The sequence below is a fragment of the Emiliania huxleyi genome (assembly GCF_000372725.1).
Source record: "Emiliania huxleyi CCMP1516 unplaced genomic scaffold EMIHUscaffold_10, whole genome shotgun sequence".
Lineage (NCBI taxonomy): Eukaryota > Haptophyta > Isochrysidales > Noelaerhabdaceae > Emiliania > Emiliania huxleyi.
The window spans coordinates 1,190,947-1,202,607 of NW_005202427.1; the positions used below are offsets into that span (position 1 = coordinate 1,190,947).

Consider the following 11,661-nt stretch of genomic DNA (forward strand, 5'->3'; position numbering starts at 1 on the left):
GAGGGGCGCCTTGATGTAGGGGCAGCAGGTCCACCACTAGCGCGTGTCGTGGAACATGGGAAGGAGGCGGTGGTGTCGGCAGGCGTCCTGGCGGTGGGGGGCGAGGATGGGGCGTCGGGACGGCGCTTTGAGAGGGAGGGAGAGGGGGAGGCAGAGGGAGGGAGAAGGAGAGGGAGGCAGAGGGAGGGAGAAGGAGAGGGAGGGAGAGAGAGAGGGAGAGAGGGAGAGGGAGAGGGAGAGAGAGCGAGCGAGCGAGAGAGAGAGCGAGAGAGCGAGCGAGCGAACGAGGGGGAAGAGGCTCCAGGTAGGCGCGGGGAGGCGTGTGCTGGGGAGGCGTGGTGCTGGGGAGGCGTCTGCACGGCTGGCTCCTCATGGTTGGTTCCAGGGTCGTACTCGACCTGGCAGCCGTACCTGCGGGGCCAGGCTTGGGTGGGTCAGGGCTCGGCCAGGCTGGGTGCCGCCGCCTCGCCGTCCGCCGCACCGCTCGGCCGCACGATCTCGGCTGATCTCAGCTGATCTCGGGCTGATCTCGGCTGATCTCGGACTGATCTCGGCTGCATCTCGGGCTGATCTCGGGCTGATCTCGGCTGCATCTCGGGCTGATCTCGGCTGCATCTCGGGCTGATCTCGGGCTGATCTCGCACCGCTTGCAGCGCGGCCTGGCCGAGGCGCTGGCCCCGGGCGCCGCCGCCGCGCTGTGCGGGACGAGCCGCACCTCGCACCGGTCGGAGAGGGCCTGCCGACAGTGGCCCGCCGGAGAGGGCGTGAGGCGACCGCTCTAACGCCGCGAGCCGGACGGGGCTGGGAGGCGTCTCGGAGGCGCCTTGGCAGGGACGTCGACCGTGCGCAGCGTGCGCACGTCCGAGTGCGTGAAGGGCGAGTCGTCCCGCACCTACGAGGGCGCGATCGACGCGTCTGGCGGCCGGACGGCGGCGGGATGCGCGCGTGCGGTCGGGGACTTGGAGCGCAAAGCTGTCTCCGTCGAGCGGTGCGTCGGCAAACTTTTTGTTGTACGCAGCGACGAAGGCGGCCTTGACCTGCGTCGGCCGGCGCGGCGCAGGCTGAGTGCGGCCTGGCCGGAGGCTCGCCGCGAGTGGCGGCCGGGGCGAGAGGCCGCCTTGTCGACAGAGAGCTCGAGCCACTTTGCGGGCAGCGTGATGGCGAGCTTGTGGTGCGCCGAGGCGGGCGCGCTGGCGTGGTCGTAGATGACAAAGATCTTCATCGCACGGCGTTGAAAGGTGGACGGAGGCGAGGCGACAGGTGGGCGGAGAAAAGTGGGACGCGAGGTGGTGAGTGGAGCGGTCCACCAGTGAACGAGAAAAACCTCGACTCTTTGGGTGTCTGTTTTCTTTCTTTTGTGCCGGTGTCCCAGTCTGTGTGTGGTGTAACGAGAAAAACGAGAACGGCGTGACGGTCAGCGCTGACTTCTAGCGTCCACCCGTACCGTTCCGTGTCCCTGTAAGGCGCAAAAGATTTGCTCGTAGCACAGGGTAAAATAAGGCGCAAAAGATTTGCTCGTAGCACAGGGTAAAATGTGTCGAGGACGGGGTTCGAACCCGCGCCCATTTCTGGAACGGCGCCTAAAGCCGCCGCCTTAGACCACTCGGCCACCTCGACTTTCGGGTTCGAACCCGGGCCCAACCTCACCCCGAACGGGTGAGTGCTCATGCAGGGCTTGTTGCAAAACGTACGCGATCGGACCAATTGCTTATAAAGCTCTGGAAAAACGGGAGAGAAGGGAGAGAGGGGGAGAGAGAGAGAGAGAGGGGGAGGGAGAGAGAAGAAGGGAGAGAGAGAGAGAGAGGCGTGCGAGAGAGAGGGAGTTTTTGAGAGAGAGAGAGAGAGAGAGAGAGAGAGAGAGAGAGAGAGAGAGAGAGAGAGAGAGAGAGAGAGAGAGAGAGAGAGAGAGAGAGAGAGAGGCGTGCGAGAGAGAGGGAGTTTTTGAGAGAGAGAAAGAGAGAGAGAGAGAGAGAGAGAGAGAGAGAGAGAGAGAGAGAGAGAGAGAGAGAGAGAGAGAGAGAGAGAGAGAGAGAGAGAGGAGAGAAGAGAAAATAAAGAAAAAAACACTCCTGCAGCGGCGGTCCATGGGGCCCCCCTTTCACGATGGTGGCGCAGACTCTGGCCACGTCACCAGCATCAAGGAAGGGTTTGGCTTCATCCGACCCCTCAACGACCGGCGGACGGGCGGCGGAGGTCTCTTCTTCCACTTCAGCGCTCTCGTCGGCCGTGACGTCCCAGTCGAGGGCGACGAGGTCTCCTTCTCGGTCGAGCTCGACCGCCGCTCAGGGCGCGAGGCAGCCAAGGCGGTGACCATCTTGCCGCGCGGGACGCTGCCTGCGCCCGCGAGGGCCGTCACCGTCCGCGCCGTCGTGCAGAGAGAGTTGCGCGGCGCTCGTGGCGGTGACGGCTACGGCGGCCGTCTCGCCGTCCTCAAGGGCGACGGGCCTCCCGCCGAGGGTGACGCCGCTGCTGGGGATGGCGGCCAGGACGATGACGAGCAGACAGAGGTGGTGTCCTTTGACGCCCGCGGCTGCGAGAGGCCCAGCGCTCTCCACGTCGGCGATCTGGTCGAGTGCCGCTTGATGAGCGTGGCGGGCTCGCGCCAGCGCGCGGCGTCGCGCGTGAAGCTCATCGAGGCAGGCGGCGGGCTGCCGCGCCAGAGCGGGCGGGTGGCCTCGCTCAAGGACAAGTTCGGCTTCCTCCGCACGGCCGGCAAGGCTGCCGACCTCTTCTTCCACCTGTCCGAGGCGCCGCGCGACACTTCTCTAGACACTTCCTAGACACTTCCTAGACACTTCTTCCACCTGTCCGAGGCGCCGCGCGAGGGCGGCCCGCGCCGCGTGGGGGGCGACACTTCCTAGACACTTCGCGGACACTTCCCTGTAGGCGCCGCGCGAGGGCGGCCCGCTCCGCGTGGGGGACGACGTGTCCTTCTGCGTCGTGCTCGACCCGCGCTCGCGCAAGGACGCGGCGACGAAGCTGCGCCGGCTGCCCGCCGGCTCCGTCGCGCTCGAGCAGCTCGGAGAGGCTCGGCTGCGCGGCGTGGTGACGCGCTGCCTCGCCGGCAGCGCGAGCCTGCACCGGCTGCTCTCGCGCGCGGAGAAGGGGGCGCACGGGGGGATGATCCGGCTCGAGGGCGGGGCGGCCGGGCGCGGGGAGGGCGCGGCCGAGGAGGCTGCGGCCGAGGATGCTGCGGCCGAGGAGGGCGCCGCCGAGGGAGGGGCGGGGAAGCTCAGCTTTGGGCTGGACGACGTCTGCGGCGAGTCGCGCGCGGCGGGCCTGTACGAGGGTGACGAGGTGAGCTTCAGAGAGGCGACCGACGCCGCCACGGGCGCGGTGGGCGCTGCCGACGTGCGGCTCGAGGCGCAGAAGGTGAACCGCGGCTTCGTGCTCTCGCTGCGCGACGGGCACGGCCTGCTGCGCGGCGAGGCGGGCGGCGCCCCGCTGAGCTTCGCCGCGTCGTCGCTGCCTGGGGTGAGGCCGCGCGACGAGGTGTGGAGCACTAGTACCGGCGGTAGGAGGCACCCTGAATTAATTGAGTACTTATTCATGAATGACTGCGCGACGAGGTGGAGTACCGGCGGGCGAGCGACGCAAAGACGGGCAGGCCGGCGGCCGCACAGCTCCGGAGGCTGCCTGCAGGCTCCCTCCTCCCAGCCAATGAATTAATTACTACCCGCACAGCTCAGCTCCGGCGGCTGCCTGCAGGCTCCCTCGTCCTCGAGTGGGTCTCTCCGCGCTGGTGGGAGGCCGTCGTCCGGCTCGCGCCCGCGGCGCCGCGCGGGCGCGGAGGCGGCGCCAGAGACGGCGCGGCGCAGAGCTGCGGCGCCGGCTCGGTCGAGCTCCTCGGGCCGCTGCCGCTTGCCGCTAGCGCTGCCGCCGCACCGCTTGCGCGTGCCGCCGGCGGGTCGCACGAGCCCGCGCAGCGGTCCGAGTCGGACAAGCCCATCAACAATTAACTAATTGATTGATTAATTTAGGTCCGACTCGGACAAGCCCATCCCCCTCGAGCTCGGCCAGGCGCTCGCCCCGCCGCTCTCGCCACGCGCCGGCGAGGAAGTCGGCGCGGGCCTGGCGACCCCTTCGGCCGAGGCGCGCGCGGCGCTCGAGCGAGTCGATAGCGTGGCTGGCATGGCGGGCACCGTCCTGCCGCTGCCTCAAGCCGACGCAAAGTCGCGCGAGCAGCTGGTGCCGGGCGACATCGTCTCGCTGCTGCTGGCGGTCAGCGCGCGCGACGGCTCCGTGCGGCCCACGCGGGCGACGTACGAGCGGTGCGCGGACGGCGCGGTGGAGCGCGGCGTCGTCGTCAACGTGAAGGAGCAGTTTGGCTTCCTCAAGGCGGAGGCGCGCGCCTCGCCCGTCTTCTTCCACTTCTCGCAGCTGCCCGACGGGGTGCACCGGCTGGCAGCTGGTGCAGAGTTCGAGTTCGTCGTGACCGCCGAGGACGCGGCCGGCCGGAGGAAGGGCCGCAGCGTGGCCATCCGGCTGCGTTCGCTCGCTCCGGGCACCGTCGCCTTTGAGGATTGTCTCCTCGAGGAGGCGAAGGGGACTGTCGTCGCGGGGGCCGAGGCGGGGGGCGAGGCGGGGGGCGAGGCGGGGGCCGGGGCGGGGGGCGAGGCGGGGGCCGAGGCGGGGGCCGAGGCGGGGGCCGAGGCGGGGGGCGAGGCGGGGGGCGAGGCCGACTGCAGCCGCGAGACGATCGGCGACGACGCAGACGGAGAGGACGCCGCGAAGATCTCGGTGCTGCTGCTCGATAAGTTCGAGGGCGAGCGACTCAGGCTTCCGATCGACCGTCGGCGGCAGGAGCAGGCGCTGCGTGGCGCCGTGCCCGCTCTCGGCACGACCGTCACGTCGCGGCTCTGCCGCCGCCGGCGTGACGGCGCGCTCGTCCTGGTCGACTCGACACCGGTGCCGATCCGCGGCGTGGTCAAGGCCGTCTCAGGGGGCCAGGGCAGCATCCGCGCTACGGACGCGCTGCCCCAAGCTGCCGTCGATGCTGCCGCCGCCGCACGGACTGCGAACGCGGACAGCGAGGCGCCGTTGGGAAGCGACGGAGGAGGGCTGCAGTCGCTGCTTGGCAAGGGCGCGACGTGGGGGCGAGGCGCTGGGGACGAGGCGTCGACAGCCGAGCCCGAGACGGACGCGCCAGAAGACATTGCAGCCGCTGCGGTGAGCGCAATCTACATCTCTGCAGGGCAGTCTCCGTTCGCCAACGCGGCTCCCACCGTCAAAGGCACGACGTCGGCGCTGGCCGAGCTCGCGGCCAAGCATAGCGGCACGCCACAGCAGGTTTCTTTCTCCCTCTCGGACGTGCTCGTCGACCCCGATCGCAAGTCGGCCTCTGTGCGCGTCTCTGTCGGGGACGAGGTGTCGTTCTGCCTCTGTGCCGAGCCACAGTCGCAGCAGCTCGTCGCTCGCCGCATCTGCCAGACCAAAGCGGCCGAAGAGACGCCTCGGGAGAAGCAGCGGCAGGTCGACCCGGCCAAGATGACGCGGTTCGCGAAGGGGCCCGATGGGACGCGCGGCTTTGCGGCCGGGCGAGGGCGCGGCAAGGTGGTTTGAGCTGGCCTCTGAGCGTATGAGCGTAATCCTACCACCTGTCACCAAGCGCGAGGGTCGCGCATGGGTTAGACAGGGCTATTTTGTTGCGAATCCTCAGCAAAACTCTTTTCTGCCGGCGGGTATGCCGGGGGTCCAGGGTGGGGAGGGTGTCGGTCCGCCCTGCGTCCCGCTGGCGCAACCACACACACACACACACCGCTCACCCACGCGCACTGGGCCTTGCACTTTGAATGCCGTGGGGCTCCTGTCGTCAGACGTGGAGACGCGAGGGTTGCCCCCCCTTGCCCCACCACCTCGTGTGTGTGGAGAAGTTTACCTTACCTTACCTTACCTCCCGCGGCGGCCGCCCCGCCGGCCGCCGTTATTACGGCTCTAGCGTTACCCGGGGAACGCTCATGCCCGTCGCCGAGGTCTGGCAAGACCGAGAAATTCGATTCGACGCGCCCATCTCGCAGCTCGCGCTTCGCGCCGGAGAGGCAGCGGCGGACTCGAAAGTCGCTCGCACAAAACGCGGATAGTCAATCGGTCGCAACGTGGCAACAGGTGCCGATCGAATTCCCGTGAAAACAAGTAAAAAATCGCGAAAAAAAAGAAAAAAACTCCGAAAAATCGGCGCCTGCGGCGGGCCATGGGACCCCATCTCCCCCCCGCATGGACACCCTCTGGGGCCCCCGCGCCGGCCCAGAGGATATTGTAGAGACCGACCATATGCACAATATCTTGACTGAGAGCTAAGCCCAGTTCGACGATCGGCAGCCTCACCGCGGGTCGCGCCGCTGTGCAGCGAGAGCCAGGCTCGCCCGGCGAAGGTGACCAGAGACTGCTCAACAAATACCAGAAAAAATCAGGGAGCCTCAGAGAGTGCCGCCACTGCCATCACCCAGGCCGCGGGAGCCGATCGGCTGCGCCGAGGACAGCTCCCTCAGTGTGCTCCGCGGCTCACCAGTGTGCGCCGCGGCGCCGTCCAGCCACTTTGGCGGCCAGCCAACGGTCGAGTTCTTCGACTCTGGAGGACAGAAAGGTACCGTCTGAGATTCACACCGGAAGCATGAGAGCAAACCAGCAGCAAGCTGCTGCTGCTGCAGAGCCCACAGTCTCGACGAACACCGATCCAGCTGGCGGCAGCGGCCGCGACGACAGTGACAGCACTGTGGACCCCGCCGACAAGGCCGACTCCTTGGCGGAGAACGCAAGGGAAACGGCTGTCGAGGCCACAGTCTCAACGAACGCGTCTGATCCAGCTGGCAGCTGCGGCGGCGACGACAGTGACAGCACTGTGGGCCCCGCCGACGAGGGAGGTTGCGACAGCGAGCCGGCCTCTGCCCCGGCGCTGTGCGAGTTTGCCGACGTCGAGACCCTTGAGCTGCTCAGCGCGCGGCTGCTCAACACTATGGCGACACGGGTCGTGCAAGGTGGCCTGCAGCCCAGCGACGCAATGGCCGAGGTTCGTGGGCTGCTCTCGGAGAAGCTCTCCTCGGCCAAGAAGGGCCCGCGCGGCCTCGCGGTGCTCCACGCCCGCCTGGAGAAGCTCGAGGCGCGGCGCTCGTTCGGAGGGCGCTTCGTCTCGAACGCGGCGGACAAGGTCGCGGGCAAGGCGCGCGAACTCGAGGTACGAGGCGAGTACCGGCACGGAGGCCGCCAGCGCCTCGCGCTGCAGCTGGTGCAGCGGTACGACACGACTCGGGAGTGGCACTGCGGCTGTGACATGGAGCAGCTCGGCTCGACGGAGCGCGAGGTGCGGCGGCGGGAGAGAGCCGCGTGCGAGAGACGCGGCGGCCCCTCTGACCGCGTCGCCTCTGCCCTCCGTCGCAGCGCCACCTGACGAGCTGCGTCTTCCGGCCGGTCGGCTGCTCGCACGCTGGCTGCACTGCCCTCTTCAGCGCGCGGTACGAGGCGGCGCACGACGGCAGCTGCGAGTTCAAGGTGGTGCGGTGTGCGCTCGGCTGCAAGGAGAGCCTGCCGCGGCGCGACATGGAGGCGCACGTCGCAGGCCCCTGTGCGATGCGGCCCGCCGAGTGCCCTTTCCGAGCGCTCGGCTGCCTCGCGCCGGGGCTGGTGCAGGGCGAGGTCGCCTCGCATCTAGAGGAGGCGAGGGACGCGCACCTGCAGCTCGCCATGGCGAGGCTGCTGCAGCAGGACCAAGAGCTGAGCGAGCTGCGGCAGGCCATGACCGAGATGAGGGCGGCGGCCGAGACGACCGCCGCAACGTCGGCCAGTGCGGCGGCGAGCACCATCGCCGGGCTGCAGAAGAAGATCGCGGCGCTGGAGGCGGGCCAGGCGGCGGCCCAGGCGGCGGCCAAAAAGTCGGCGGCGCAGGCCAAGGACACGACCGCGGCGCTGGCAACCCGTTTGGCCAAGTTGGAGCGAGAGCGAGGCTGATCATAACTACTTCACCGCATGATCAGTAACCTGGGTTTTGGGTTTAGAGACTAGAACGTGCCGCGTCCGAGCGTCGTGTCCGTTCAAGGATCTGAATATTTTGATATGTACGGAGAAACACTGGCACGGGATTTTTCAATGTTGCGATTACCTCCCGAAGGTGGATGATTTTTTCCTCGAGGGGGGGGATTTTTCCTCCCTCTAAGTATAGAGAATTTTAGAGAAAAGTGTAATCTGTAAACACTAAAAACTATTCGGCGCTCCGCCAGGTTCACAGAACGAGCGTGTGAAGGCCGTGGAATCCATGGCGCGCGTAGCTATGAAAGGGACCGCGGCCGCGGAACCGGCGGCGGACGGGGCTGGTGCGCAAGCGCCGGTCACCGGTCGCGATCTCATCCGCCGCCGCGAGCTGCACCTGCAGGCAGGCAGCGCGACTGACACATGGCTGGGCCTGCAGCGACAGCCACGACCGCGTGCGCGCGTCGACCAGCTCCCCTCTCGTCCTCGTGCTGCCGCTTGGAGAGCTTGTTCGTTGCTGCGCCCCTTGCTTGTGCTTGCTGTGAAGAAGGTATATTTCTTCTCAATATCAAGGTCTGAGTGTGAAACCTTCCCTGGGTCTGTCCCTCACCCTCACTCACTGTCGTCCAATGGGAGGTTGCTCCTTGAGCAAGTGCTATCCTGTGAACCTAAGGTAAGGTAAGGTAAGGTGAACGTCTCCACACACACAAAGTGGTGGGGCAAGGGGGGCGACCCTCGCATCTCCACACCCGGACACGGGCAGGAGCCCCACGGCATTCAAAGTGCAAGAGCACCGGCCCGGTGCCGTGCGTGGGTGAGCAACCTACCTGCATGCACCCACTCCCTCCCTCCCAGACACAGGACCCGCACACAACCCCCATAGCGTCGGAGGACGCCACCGTCGCCTAGACTCCCCTGCGTGCTCCCCGTCTTGTAGCCTGGCGTCGTCCCAGCGTTTCATAAAAAAAAGCATTGCGTGCGCACGTCCAGTCTTACCCCTCTCTGGGCGACATTGCAATACGTCTGCACTGCGTGCCGCGCGCAACTTATGATCGCTGCCGATGCGCCAGCACCTCGGCTTTGCCATCATGCGTCATTGCTTGTTACTGTTTCCAGCCTTACGCTGCTGCTCTGGGTCGCAATCTCTGGCGACAGCACCACCGCGCCTCAAAACTTGAGACCAGCGACTGCGCCGCCGACAAAGCTCTGGCTGTTCACCGACGACGCGCCAGAAGAGGCCCCAGAGGGAGACGTACAGTTTGGCATCAATTTTGACACCGCGGCGTTCAAGCAGAATCTGCTCGACACGCTTGGCCTTGGCGCGCAACATGCTTAGATAGACACCCCCACGCACGATGCTTTCACTCTCCCGCCTCCCTGTCCGCCAGGCTGGCTCGGCGGGGGGGGCAGCGGCCACGAAACCAGCGAGGTGAACACAGACAACCCGATTTGGAGCGGAGGCTTCGACTTGGGCTGACTCTCCACAAACTTTGAACCAGTGGGCGGGCCCGGCAATGCCCTCTCGCTCGTGATGCTTTGCTGCAGGACTTGCTGCAGGTCTGCCTACTGTGGCAGCCGCAGTGGCTGCAGAGGCGCGAACTCCTGCGCGTGCGCGCATGCTACAGCTCGAGCGGTCAGAGCGGAGGATCGTCACTCATGAGTTGAAGGGTAATCTAGTCCGTCTCTCTCTTGGTACCCCCCCTGCACACGAATAGAAAGGGGCTCTCCGCGTTGGTCTTGCAATCCTGGTACCCTTGTTTGTACCCTTGGACAGCGGTAAAGTTGTCGCAGTCACACACACACACACACACACACACACACACAAAACACACACACAACACACACACCCACACACACACCTCACTCTCACACACGCGCACTGTCTCTGGGCCTTGCACTTTTCAATGCCGTTGGGCTCCTGTCGTCTAGACGTGGAGTTGCGACAGAGTTGCGAGGGACGGTCGCCCCTCCTTTGCCCCAACAACCTTGTGGAGAAGACAAGTCTTTACCCCTTACCTTACCTTGTCCTTGAGGACGCAGGTCGGGAGAGGGAGATCCGGAGAACAGGCTGTGGGTGTGAGAGCAGGTACAGGTACAGGTGCACCGCGCCTGGCTTCGCGCCTGAATCGGATGCTGACGAACGAGTGTCAGGCGAGAACTAACTTTATGGCACCGGTATTGCTGTGGCTGTGAAGCTTATAACTCAAGAATATAGTTTCAGGGCTCACGCGGTCACGTATTTTCTTTATTCCTCTCGGGAGGAGGAGGGGGGGTACGGGGGGGCGGCATGGAGGGGGAGAGGAAGAGCAAGGGCGAGAGAGGGCAAGGGACCGGGCGCTGGCATACCAGGGGGGGCAGGGTGGTGGGCGGCGACCGCCGCATACCGTCCTACAGGTCAGCGGGGACTATCGCTACGCCAGGGCCCAGGGAAGACAAGGACGTTGACGTGCAGCTGCTGCTGTTCGAATCGTTCGGCGGGTTCGGGAGGGGGGTCCGTGAGATCCTCCGGAAGGCGGCGGACGTGCTACAGAACAAGCTGACGCGGGCCCAATACCTCGATGAGGTGACTTGGACCACCAAGAATTGGCTGGGGCTGCAGAAGCAGCGTATCTCGGTCGTTCTTCATACACACGGCAATCGCAGAGCAGATTGTGAATGAGCTTGCCTGCGGCGAGGGCGGTCGAGTGCACGGAGCTAAGTGCCTCGCCGTCCTCGCAGGAGTCGCCAGGCGGCTCCCGTTGTGTACCTGTGTTAGTGCCTGCGCCAGAGCATGCTCCCAGTTTGGATGGAACCCAGCCAGTCCCGTGCCCAGTGTCGTTCGTGCGAGGGAGCTAAACAGACAAACCAAACGAGGGATGGACGCCCACGTAGGTGAAATTCTTTATTCCGCCGCGGGGCGCCGCGAATGAACTCTCCTCTTTCTCCTTGGACGCAAACGGTTTTCTTCTTCCTGGCGGCATGAGCGGCGCCATCCTCCCAACCCGCCTCGCCGACCTGGCTCGGGGCGACCTGGCCTCGCTGCGCGCCTTCCTCTCCGGGCGGCGGACGCGCGGCACGTCGCTCGCGGCCCAGCTCGACGCGCGGCTCGACACCGAGAGGCAGGACACGCTGCTCACCTGGGCCGCTCGGCACGGGCAGGCCGAGGGGGCGCGGCTGCTGCTCGAGGGCGGCGCGAGCGTCGGGGCGACGACTGGCGGCGGCGCTTCCGCGCTGTATATCACGTGCCAAGAGGGGCAGATTGAGTGCGCCCGGCTGCTCGTCGAGGCTGGCGCGGCGACCGACCAAGCAGACGCTGGAGGCCGCACGCCGCTGTTCATCGCGAGCGAGAAGGGCCACGTCGAGATCGCCCGGCTGCTGCGCGACGCTGGCGCTGGCATCAACCAAGCCAAGCAGTGCGGCGCCACGCCGCTGCTCATGGCGAGCCAGCAGGGCCACCTCGAGTGCGCCCGGCTGCTCCTCGAGGCTGGCGCGGCGGTCAACCAAGCCAAGCAGAACGGCGCCACGCCGCTGAACATCGCGTGCCAGAAGGGCCACCTCGAGATCGCCCGGCTGCTCCTCAAGGCTGGCGCGGCGGTCAGCCAAGCCGCGGCGAACGGCGCCACGCCGCTGTTCATGGCGAGCCAGAACAACCACCTCGAGATCGCCCGGCTGCTGCTCGAGGCTGGCGCAGCGGTCAACCAAGCGATGAACGGCGGCGTCACG

At 66.4% G+C, this 11,661-nt stretch overlaps 2 protein-coding genes across 2 annotated transcripts; both read left to right on the top strand.

Moving 5' to 3' along the window:
* Window positions 1-2,084: 2,084 nt before the first annotated feature.
* EMIHUDRAFT_199785 (hypothetical protein) lies at window positions 2,085-5,562 on the top strand (the record flags this gene model as incomplete). Its single annotated transcript, XM_005793787.1, has 7 exons — window positions 2,085-2,669; window positions 2,887-3,045; window positions 3,202-3,514; window positions 3,709-3,742; window positions 3,821-3,907; window positions 3,981-4,551; window positions 4,696-5,562. 7 exons carry the CDS (start codon window positions 2,085-2,087, stop codon window positions 5,560-5,562), a joined length of 2,616 nt encoding a protein of 871 aa, XP_005793844.1.
* A 1,048-nt stretch (window positions 5,563-6,610) lies between these two features.
* EMIHUDRAFT_199787 (hypothetical protein) lies at window positions 6,611-7,941 on the top strand (the record flags this gene model as incomplete). The annotated part of the gene is made up of 2 exons (XM_005793788.1): window positions 6,611-7,297; window positions 7,375-7,941. The coding sequence occupies 2 exons, from the start codon at window positions 6,611-6,613 to the stop codon at window positions 7,939-7,941; spliced, it is 1,254 nt and encodes a 417-aa protein (XP_005793845.1).
* Between the last annotated feature and the right edge of the window lie 3,720 nt (window positions 7,942-11,661).